General features: G+C 37.5%; 2 protein-coding genes across 2 annotated transcripts; one reads left to right on the top strand and one right to left on the bottom strand.

Annotated features, from left to right (window-relative positions):
- The first annotated feature begins 4,682 nt into the window (after positions 1-4,682).
- Positions 4,683-5,445, top strand: LOC126788566 (60S ribosomal protein L12). Its single transcript, XM_050514568.1, has one exon. The coding sequence runs from the start codon at positions 4,744-4,746 to the stop codon at positions 5,242-5,244; it is 501 nt and encodes a 166-aa protein (XP_050370525.1). The 5' UTR covers positions 4,683-4,743; the 3' UTR covers positions 5,245-5,445.
- A 2,928-nt stretch (positions 5,446-8,373) lies between these two features.
- LOC126788560 (cytochrome P450 CYP82D47-like) lies at positions 8,374-10,172 on the bottom strand. The gene is made up of 2 exons (XM_050514561.1): positions 9,115-10,172; positions 8,374-9,009 (listed from the first exon to the last, which is right to left on the bottom strand). The coding sequence occupies exons 1-2, from the start codon at positions 10,105-10,107 to the stop codon at positions 8,380-8,382; spliced, it is 1,623 nt and encodes a 540-aa protein (XP_050370518.1). The 5' UTR covers positions 10,108-10,172; the 3' UTR covers positions 8,374-8,379.
- Between the last annotated feature and the right edge of the window lie 1,727 nt (positions 10,173-11,899).

The following is an 11,899-nucleotide window of genomic DNA, read 5'->3' on the forward strand; positions in this document are numbered from 1 at the left end:
AAGCATCTTAGGCTACTTGCTTGGAAGATGGAAACCCACAAGTAAATGCAATTTCATAAATTAAGTACTTTGATCAAGTACTTGTGCTACGCCTTTCTTTTTCAGTTGGAATAATACTCATTGCACAAGTTAATCAAGATGACACTAAACTAAACTAAACCCACAAGTGTCGTTGCTTTTCTTGTTCGATCAATAATCTTTTTGTAATTTATACCAAGTTTAATTAGCAAGTTGTTTTCACTTCTACGTTGATAGTTTGGTTGAAAAGAGTTGTACAAGGCTTCAACCAACAACGGGATCGACATTGGCTACGAGTTTTATCACTTTGAGCATGCTTGTAGGACATATGGATTGTGACATGTTGCAATAATTCGATCACAACATTAATTTAAATTCCTTAACCGTATTAGGCACTCAGCTACGAGTTTTTTCAGGTTGCTCAGCTTCTCTGCTTAATGGTTAGCATTAATGGACAAGCTATATTGTTAGATTTTTTGTTACTATAAATCTTACTTGGTTTTGCGGAGTTCATTAGTGATTTTGTATGTTGAGCGTATGAATCTATATGGAATATGACTTTGTTAATGAATTATAAAGGTTTAAGTACGTTATTTTATTAATTGTCAATTGATTTAAACATGAACTACGTAGTATTTAATTATATCATATAAAGTTAATTAACTTTCAACAATGGTTCGAGGTGCTCACATCATGACGTCACTTAATATTGTCCACGCATATTATTTGAAAATAAGGAGGGTATTGAAAAAAAATTTCAATCTCATATGCACATGAAATTAGGAACTGGAACCACTTCATCCATAGCTGAAGGTCTTGAACGTGAAACTTAGATCACTAGATTTATTATCATGATTGAGTTGGGTTATGCAGCATTTTAATTTCAAAACTGTTGGTAGTGCAATGTGTATCATAGTTTAAGTATGAAAATGCGAAACTTATTAGGTTAAACATTACTTAAAGGTTTGCACATTTATGCATGTAAAGTATCTGTAACCCACTTAGATGTACGAATCATGAGATCTCCAATGACAATCTGCCTTTCGGGTAGTGGGTATTGAATTACCATATCGAGGACCAAAATGGCATCAAAATTGGATCTTGGAAAAAATATAATTCCCTAAACACTTTATCCTCTCATCAACTAAGAGGCATTAGTTCAAACTTTGTGTGATTCAAAATTCCAGTCCATAGTCTTGATCAATTCACCCTCCAACTCACATTTGATCTTGATGTTTAAAAAAGACTACCCAGTTAGTCATCGATCCCAAATCCACTTCTATAAAGTCAAGGAATCATTGATATTGATTAAAAGAAGTAGTCTTGCTTTATGCTAGGGCATATATATTGGGATAATGAGCTCATTCCATATTAGACACAACTTTAAAAGAGGATATCCAATTATCCATTGCAAGGTTAATTAAAACAAATTACACAATTGTCTACATTCACTTTCAAGCCATTTCTTATAATATCCAATGTTTGAATAATAGTGAATCCAATGATATTCATCTTCCAAAAGGCTATGCTCTATAAAAGCATGGTGTAGAGGAGTAGGTTTTAGTGTTTCACTTTCATGCAAAAAGGGTGATTATGAGTCGTGGGCCTTTTTGATTGATTCATAAAGCAAATATTAGTGAAGGTATATGTCTCCATCCAATATTATGCCCAATGAAACGTCTCAAATTATTTGTTTCGGGATAATATTGTCAAAGAAGGCAATGGGTATGTGATTTTTTTTTCTCGATCGCCACAGACTTTTGAGTATGCCATTTCGATGTAAAATTACGATATACAGTAATCGATGTTCGATAACTTGCTTCACGAACATAATTCAACTATTAAGCGAAATAAATTTATCATGAATATAATGTAAAAAAATATTAAATCCGTATTCGGATCAAATGATCCTAATTATTAGTATCTATATATGTAGAAAAGAGAATGGAGGGAATGAAATAGGTTTATATCTTAGGGTGTTCATTTTCATGGCATAAACCTTCGATTACGAGTTGTGGGGCTTTTGGAACGAAGCATAATGCCATTGCTATTCTGCTAGCTAGCTTTTGCTCGAATGGTCTTTGAGATTACGACAATGGCTGAGGGTGAAAGGCGCCTGATATATATGAGTGATATCATTTTCCAAAAGTGGGGTTGTAACTTGCAACTTTGAAGTTCCTCCACCACAATTATTTTTCCCTTGAGAGCTACAATTGACAAGACCCCAATATCAGAAATGATCAATATATCAAAACCCAAACAGCTGTACAGGAGTTTTGTTTTTACAGTCCCAGCTGATCGTAATGAGGTGTTATGGGTTTGTAGCTAGATCAATTATTGGAGGCCATGGCCATTGGCTTGTACTGCAGGCAGTGATATGATTTGTTAGGCATGCGTTTGGAATAGGTGAAGTGCACGGGACCAAATCAGTGAAGAAAACTTGAAGTTTTGTCGAGCATTTTGACGAAGATTGATGTGCATTTTTGTATATACTGCTCGGAGTTTTCTGTAAAGCAACGGAGGCGACCGTACGTTATGCATGGCACCTATATGAACTGGGATTAACTGGATATTAGTGGTATTTGAAGTTTGCACTCAAGGTAAGTTGGCATGGACTCCTACTGAGGCTGCTCGAGGATGGGAAATGAACTTGGTCACTATTGAAGTAAAGACATCATTGAAGTCATAGATTTGTATTTTTATGCAAGGAATTCATTAGAAAGACGTTACAAATAGTTTGAACAATATCATTTGGAGACATTATTAGTACTCATAAAAAATCCAACAAATTTGAATGAATATATCTTCAAAGAGACCTAGACAACAATCAATAGTCCACGAGGCTAGAAAGATGGTCATGTAACACAATCGTTGTGGGAAGGTTGCCGTACCAATTTGGGTATCTCAGGAGGCCGGAGTTGACTCAAGTTCCTGTTATTCCTCCATGGGATCAGAGCCACCACCCTGTGATTCCGACACTTATTTTCCAACTCTGTTGGCATATCGTCGGTTGAGTCTTCTGGTCTTGATGACCTTTTTCCTTGCCTCATGGTGCACATGCGTTTTACCTCCAATTAGGAAGTTAGGGGTCAGACCCTTTGGGTTTGATGTTTGTTATAAGACAGCACTCTGGTCTTATATTATTTATACCGCTTGTAACTTCTTCCGTATAGCCATTTAATTAAAATTTAAAAAATTTGGGTGATGGCTCCAAACAAGCAAATGATGTGCTTATATTTCCTTGACCTTGAAAAATCAAGGTAAAATTTGGTGTTGCTATAAATATTTTTGGATTTACAAGTAATAATACATGGATAATTGATTCAGGAGCATCTGACAACAAGATGTATGATTAATTAGTATCAAACTATAGATGATAAAGAGAAAAACTTATCATAGGCCTTATGGTGAAATACATCAGAATCAATCATTCATGTATTACTACTGTTGGCATAAGCATATATCTAGCCATAATCATCAGCGCTATTAATCACCGACCTGGAGTCATATACAACCTAAGCTAGCCATGCAGATGGCAAGACAACAACGTCAGCTGCGCAACAAGCCATCAGTGACCCTAATCTAACTAGGGACGCGCCTGCACGTGCACTCCAAAGCAGGCCTCAAAGAGCACTTCAAGGGACCTAGTCTCACTCATATTAAGAAATAAGTGCTCCACCTACCTCAACCCAATTATATAAGGTTGAACATCTCTCCTCATTTACTAAGTAATTAATACTTACCTACCGTTACTTTGTCAACATATTTACAGTGTTTGACTTAGATATCAAAGAGTTGAAAACTACCAAGATGTAGTATCTCTTCTCACGCCTCATTGTATCTTACTTGACAGGTGAAAGGAGAATCAAGTGGGTTAAGTTCGCAATAGACATCATACTAAATGAGTAACCAAGCAGGATTATCTCCGGGAGGCAATCCACAACGTTAACAACTACCGTATTAACCATAAATATTAAAAGCAACACTAGCTTTACCTATATTTTTCATAATCAAGTGACTATTTAATTATCACTAAAAGTCGTGGCATAATTATGATGCACATTCCGAATGCTCACAACTTCACGGGCCACAAATGTAGCTCCTCAAGGCTGATAGTCGTTGAGGGTAAAATTTATCATCTTTCCTTATTTTTTTTTGTCAAAAGAAAACATACCCAAGCCATTTTTCTTTTATTCTTTTTTCTTTCCTCTTTCTCTTCAAATATATTCACTCATCGGAGGTGTGTTCACTGTGTCATAAATGAAACGATAGAGACCTCGAAGTGAAACCTATTGAGTAGCTTATAGATAATTCTTTGGAGGTGTGATAGTAGCCGATGTTTAAATTCTCCATTGATCTGTCTACAACTTTCCAAACCAAAAGAAAAACATCTTTAAAGCCCAGTGGAGTAGCCCATGTCCAACACTCCACCAAGGCCCAAACCAACATTTCCGTCACATTTAACCTCAGAACAAGCTTCAGTCCCCGTGAAATTCACAGCCTCATTCAGTCCCCCATCGTACTTACACTCCGTTGACCAAAAAACCCCCACTCAACTCTCCAACCCCCAAAACAACACAGCTATTCCCAGGGAGAAATATGACATAAAACACCCCAATCCTGCAAAACCCTAGCATATATATTTCCTCCATTTCCCAACCCTCCGCAGCTACCTCTTTATCTCTCGGTTGCAGAAACCCTGAAAAGCTCCCAGTCCTCTCCACAATGCCGCCGAAGTTCGATCCCTCCCAGGTCGTCGAGGTCTACGTCCGCGTCACCGGAGGAGAGGTTGGCGCCGCCAGTTCCCTCGCCCCCAAGATCGGCCCCCTCGGTCTCTCCCCGAAGAAGATCGGTGAAGACATCGCCAAGGAGACCGCCAAGGACTGGAAGGGCCTCCGCGTCACCGTCAAGCTCACCGTCCAGAACCGTCAGGCCAAGGTCTCCGTCGTCCCCTCCGCCGCCGCGCTCGTCATCAAGGCCCTCAAGGAGCCCGAGCGCGACCGCAAGAAGACCAAGAACATCAAGCACAACGGCAACATCAGCCTCGATGACGTCATCGAGATTGCGAAGATCATGAAGACCAGGTCGATGGCCAAGGACCTGAGCGGCACTATCAAGGAGATCCTCGGGACCTGCGTCTCGGTTGGGTGCACCGTTGACGGGAAGGACCCCAAGGACTTGCAGCAGGAGATCACCGACGGCGACGTGGAGGTCCCACTCGACTGAGGTTGTGAGGCTTTTAAGTTGGCGTATTTTCGTTATATGTTTTCCTTCGTTTTGTATTTTGGTTTGGATAATTTTGTTTTGTTAAGATGGTTTAAGGACCGGTTTCGAGGTAAGTTAGATGAGCTCAAGGATTTTTGATGCCCAATTATAACGTTATGTGGATGGCTTGATGGAATAGTATGGGATCTACGTTATATCGGAGGGCTTTATGTGTTGATAATTGAATTGGTGATTTAATTATAGCTTTGTTTTAATTGGTGTTGTTGTATTGTTGGTGTTGTTAGTTGTCTTCTTCGATAGCTCAGTTGGAGTAGTGGTTAAGCAGATGGGACTCTGCAATTGCAGTTGCAAGTCGGATTTTTGTTTCCCTCTGTTTAATTTTTCATTGTTTTACTGATTGTGTGTTGCTGTAGTAAAATTTTGATGAAAACAAGTTGATTGCTATTGCCGTGTATTCTAGATGAGTTGGGAGGTTTCGATTACACAATGTCGGCATGATGTGGATGATAATATCAGCATTGTGTAGAGGGTTAGATTGGTGCTATTGTAAGGTGCTTTGAATTGTCATCTGTGCATTGCAAATGTGGTAGTCTGCTTGAGTATTTGGTCTCATTTTTGAGTATTCTTCAATTGTTGAAATTGAATGCTGTACTCTTTGACAATCTGTACGTTAGATTGGTTGCATTTGTTAGTATTCTTCAACTGTAGAAGTTGAAGACTATGTGCCATAATCAGTGTATACATTATCTTCAGTCAGTCTATAGCTGCATTGTACCTTTGGGCAAAGTCCTCCCTTTTTCCCCGTCTTTTGCTCTTTGTAAGTATCTTACCGCCAGTGATGATGGAGAATATATAAATTTGGTGCTTTCCTGTGGAGTTGAATTCTCAGTATTTATTTGTGTTTTAACTTTGGGTCAAATATTTTGTATGTTAGCATTATTTTCTAGATAGTTAATGTGAATGGCTCAATAGTGTACTGTATATTGAGCTGTGTATAACTCATTGAACAATTCCTTTGCAAGATGATATCAGCACAGTTGATTGTAGTATCTTACTGGCCATGAAACTTTGGCTTACTAGTTAAGGAACTTGCAAAAATTCTTTCCTGCCAAAAGTTTCTGTACTTTCAGTCCCTTGTTTTGTAGATACCCCCTAATTACCAGAGTATTTATATACTATGTGTAGGTGGAAGATATTGTTAGATTCTTTGCTTTTATCTGTGTACGTGGTCTGTTTTTCAGATTGTATTGGCGTCAGTACAGAATTGAGATTGCTGATCTCCTCTGGTTGTGCGCATGTGCCTGTGAATGAAGTGTGCATTTAATTTGTTAACCATTGGTTTTCCTTCTCTTTTTTGCACCCATTCTAAACACATGATCAATCACTCATTTGAATTGTATTTTTACTAGTCATTGTGCTGATGATTTTTTTTGTTGGCCTTGGCGTCTCCATCTTCCCCAGTTTAACCGTCTTGCGTGCTTTTAAGGTGTAAGAGTAGTTTCCGAGTTTACAACTATCAGCTGGAAATGTTTAATGCCCTTCTGTATCTTAAGGTGTAAGAGTAACTTTCCAAGTTCACAACTATCAGCTGGATATAGGATATGTTTAGTGCTCTCCTGTTGTGTTTATAAGTGTCGTACAATCTTTTGTTGGATCATGTAACACCGAATTTGACGAATGACTCGGTACATATTGGTTGGGGAACATCAGTTTCAACTTCTGCAGTCTGATCATTATAAACTCAAGAACCAAACGATTGAAGTTGAATTCCTTATTGCAAGCCATTTTTTTTCATTATTGTAGAAACCAGCATTACAATTGCCAAATGTGGAACCGTTCCACTGGAACCTCCGCCGGCTCTCTTGAGTAAACTCTTCTCGCTTTTCTCTTGATGCGGCATAACAGATCATAGCGTGATCAAGTGAGCTCTAAGGCCATCTCCAACCTATTTAAGTCAAGGGCTAAAAGACTTATTTAGTATTCTCCATCGCCAACCCTCTTAAGTTAAGGGCATTAGGTCATTTCTAACTCGAAAGGTTAAAATAGACCCATGACTAAAATTTTAGCCCTGAAAAATTGAACTATTTATTAATGTGATATCAACTGTCTCCAACCCATAGGGCTAAATTTTTAGCATTAAATTATATTTTAAGATTTGAGGTTGTTATCATATGTTTATGTATTATAATTTTGTATTAGATTCTTATTTCAAGTAAATAAGTTATTTTCATAATTAAGAAATTAGTTCCGACATTTTATTATATACTTTTTGTTGATTAAAATTAGAAATATATATATATATATATATATATTGAGGTTGTATAGACCATTTTCTTCAATATATATATATATATTTAATTATTTGACAAACATGTAGATGAATTCGCAATGTCATTGCTTCTTTTATTTTGTTAAATATGGTTGAACAAGAGAAGTGAGAGGCAATAATAGTTTCAATTAAAATATATAATAAAATGTCGGAACTAATTTCTTAATTATGAAAATAACTTATTTACTTGAAATACAAATTAAACATAGAATAACAACCTCAAATTTTATAATATAATTTAGGGCTAAACTTTTAGCCCTATGTCGAATACGATTGATGTCAAATCAATAAATAGTTTAATTTTTCAAGGCTAAAATTTTAACCAGGGGTTATTTTAATCTTTTGGGTTGGAGATGACTTAATGCCCTATAGGTGAACATGTGAAAGTAGGAAGGCCAAATGTGCGAATCAAAATTATACGTGAATGTGCAGATATTATGAATACCAAGATGTGGTCATCATATTTTATCATAAAATTTAGATTTAATAATCTATTATTAGCCTGTTTGACTTGTAAATCAAGAGATGTTGTTCTTTTCCAAGTTAGTTGATTTCTCTCATTGTAGTTTCTTCATTTGGTGCATCAGTCCCAACTGTTAAAAAGGAATGACCAATAAATAAGGTAGATATGTACATCTAAAGTCTAAACTAGTATGCATGTGTCTCTTCGAACTCTTATTCTCCATATATAAAGGTACAATACAATCTTCTACGACAATATTACGAGATCATATCACAATATCACGATCCACGACCGATGGATCATTTTTCTTAGTATATAGCATAGTAAAGCTTATCTGTTTATTTCACTCATAAAGTTTCTGAGACGAACGAGGTTTGATGAAAACTTCAAGTGGAGTAGCTTTGACATTTGTGAGCCCTAAACTCTCAGTCATATCAACTGGTGCATCATCAGAGGGAGTTGAAACTTGGAATGCATGCAGGAAGCTAGCCAACGTAAACTGCACCATTTGAATGCCGAAAGCGAGCCCAGGGCATGCTCTTCTTCCACTTCCAAACGGAATCAACTCAAAATGTTGGCCCCCAACATCGACATCCCTATGAGTGGTTAGAAATCTCTCCGGCCTAAACCCTAATGGGTCGTCCGGCCACATCTTTGGGTCGGTTTGGATCTTCCATAGGTTTGTGATCAACCGTGTGCCTTTTGGGACATAGTAGCCACCTATGGTGCAATCCTCGTTGAATTCATGAGGTGCTGATAAAGGTGCTGCCGGGTATAACCGAAGCGTCTCTTTCACTATGGCTTGGATATACACCAGCTTGCTCACATCTGACTCGCTCACGAATCTCTCTCTTCCTATCTGGGCGTCTAGTTCATCTTGGGCTCTTTTCAACGTGTGGCGGTTGTTTAACAGTAATACTATTGCCCATGTCAAGGTGACCATGGTGGTATCGCTGCCTCCTGCAATCAGATTCTGAGGAAAACACAAAGTGGTTATATATATGGCAATTAAAGATGTAAATAAAAATAATTAAGAATTTGAATGCATGAATAGAGAGTTGCACAGAAGTTGCAGTACCATGCATGTGGCCTTGTTGATGGTATCTGCATCAAAACCGCCGAGATCTGCACCTTCAAGTATCGAAATCATGACGTCTATGAAGTCTTGCTCCCCTTCACTATAAGGAGCCGCATCGCGTTCTAATGCTCTCTTGAGTCTCTTCTGCTTATGCTCTTCCACCCATTTCCCAACAATAGCGTCCAACTCTTTTCCGGTTTTCTTCATGGCCTTCTCATGTCCGCCTAAATCCAACAATCGAAGATTAGGAATCACATCGCCAACCATAAGCAGCCCCACAAAGTTAAAGAACTCCCTCAGTGCCTTCTGGACTCGACGTGATTCGTTCTTCTCTTCCTCATCAGTGGCAACAGAGTACCGCTTTCCGGCCACCATTCTGAGAATCACGTTCAGAGTGAGGTCTCCGAACCATTGTTTTAACTCCACCAACGCTCGATCAACGTCGGAGCTCTTGTTTTGATTTGTTGACTTAGTACTCCAAGTTTTGTACATTTCTTTCAAGAAGGTACTCACCTCCGAGACTCGAATATGTTTGAGCAGGTTTAGCCGGCGGTTGGAAAGCAACTCTAGAGTGGTAATCTTACGCAGTTTTCGCCAGTATGGTCCGACTGGTGCAAGTCCAAACATGGCGTTATTGCCAATATGTTCTACAACAGCCATATGCGGGCGCGAGGACAAGCATGCGTCTTTGATTGTAAAACATTCTTTAGCAATTTCACTACTACTCACCACCAGAGATTGCTGCATCCCGAGCCGGACGGTGAAAAGGGGTCCGTACTTGTCAGCCATGGCTCCCAAGGCCTTGTGAAGAGGCTCGGTCGACCGGTTTAACAAGGGAAGGTGACCAACTATAGGCCATGCACCCTTGGCTTCAGGAGCTGTTTTTCCCTTGGAAGCTCTCCAACTCCTTGAGATCAAACAATAGGCAACGGTTATTATTGCAAGCAAACCAACCGTGACAGGGTTCTTCAGATAGGGAATGAGAAAATCCATTGCAAGTTATATCCAGATTTCTTGCTAGCTATCAGGGTGGAAACATATGGCAGCTTTGATTTTATGTCAACTAGTACTCTGCAACTACACAAATACACCTGTATAGCAGTAATCAGATATCTGGAGGATAACCATTGAGATCAGTCCTCTTCTCATTGATTGCAGAGTAGCTTTCATCATACAGTTACCTACACTAGCATTTTAATAGTCTTCGAAAGAAGTCGATCAAGTTGTGAGAAAAAGAAAGAAAAAATGATGACAATCTTGTCTTGTCTGGTCGAAAAAAATTTAGCCGCCTTGACAAAATTATCAACGAAAAAAAAAGTACAAAAAATTACTAAACAAATCAATCTCCAATTATCAAAATACCACCAAAATATGTGAAAACACATGATATCATCAAACAAATATGCAGAAGGACTAGAATGACCACAAAGGAAAGGAAAACACTATAAATTAAAAGTAAAAAAGCAAACTTTGCTACCGCAAGAAAACGAACTCTTGACATCTTATGAGTTGTTTAGAGTACCGACCACTATATATAGTAAATCCACCTAAACATAATATAGTGACACACAAATGTAATTAAGGGCCCTTTGAATAAGAGGGCTCTAGGAATGAGCCTAGCTCGTCTTGCCCCAAGGCTGTCCATGCTGGTCGTCCGAGCTTCACTCTTAGGGCGAGTTTGGCACGAGGTGATTAATATAATATCAGTTTTAGCTGTGTGGTGAAAATAATCAGTTTTATTTGTGCTGTAAGAATAATTTTTAAAGTGTTTAGTGAAATTTAATATAAAAGTGTGGTGAATTTACATAATGACTAAAATGACTTTAAACAGATTTACTTGTGATTTACTTGTGAAGATGATGGAAAGGTAGTAGAGGGAATTTAAACATGCGGCAACAGCTTCTAAAATCCAGAATCTCAAAAGCACCGAATAGTAGCTTCCCAGATTATGCCTCGAAAAGTGGGAAATTCTGATTAAAGATGATAGTTGTTGTTTCATCAAACACCAACAGCACCTTAAATTATGAAATAAGTTGTATAATATGGTTTGGACGCGGGGCCAAACTACAGCTCAGTCAGTTGAAGATATAATTAATTTCTCTAAATTTTACACTTAAAATCAGTTCATTTTTAAATTTTTTATTTTAATTAGTTCACCCTTATATTTTCAAATAACATCAAAAAATGATAAAATTCAGATTTTCTTCATTAAAATTTGTTAAAAATTATCAAAAGAAAGCTTCAAATCATATATGCAAGACCAAAACAAAATTCATAATAATTTTACAACAACATTGAAGCTTTAAAATTAGGTCTCGTAGTATAATTATCGATATAATTCATATAAAAAATCTGGATTTTGTCATTTGAAAATATAAGGGGGTGAACTAATTAAAATAAAAATTTAAGAGGTGAACTAATTTTGGATATAAAATTTACGTGGATAAACTGAAATTAATTCTTAAATATATATTACAAAAAGAAAATGAACTTATCCCTTACTGCATTCTTCAATGAACTCGATCGTATGATCCTTACATCGCTAGGTCGATCTAATCTTATCTTTCCGGTAAGATAGCATTTGTGTATATTCTTGTCTTGTCGCATCTTTTCCATTGTGTGGTTTATCTATCATTGCATGCATGTATGTCATCTCTTCGCATACGGTTGACAATTACAGTGTAAAGTAGCCATTAGTCAAGAGAATAATATTTTTTTCTCTTCTAGATGATAATAATTAAGTTTCCAATAAGGCGTGCGCAAGTGATTAAGTTTTCTTGTTTGT

This window comes from Argentina anserina, chromosome 3 (assembly GCF_933775445.1).
Source record: "Argentina anserina chromosome 3, drPotAnse1.1, whole genome shotgun sequence".
In the NCBI taxonomy this organism is placed as follows: domain Eukaryota; kingdom Viridiplantae; phylum Streptophyta; class Magnoliopsida; order Rosales; family Rosaceae; genus Argentina; species Argentina anserina.

Coding starts and splice junctions, on each gene's coding strand:
- LOC126788566 (XM_050514568.1), top strand. CDS start 4,744: ATGCCGCCGAAGTTCGATCCCTCCCAGGTCGTCGAGGTCTACGTCCGC.
- LOC126788560 (XM_050514561.1), bottom strand. CDS start 10,107: ATGGATTTTCTCATTCCCTATCTGAAGAACCCTGTCACGGTTGGTTTG. Junction 9,010..9,114: donor TCAACAAGGCCACATGCATG/GTACTGCAACTT, acceptor TGTTTTCCTCAG/AATCTGATTGCAGGAGGCAG.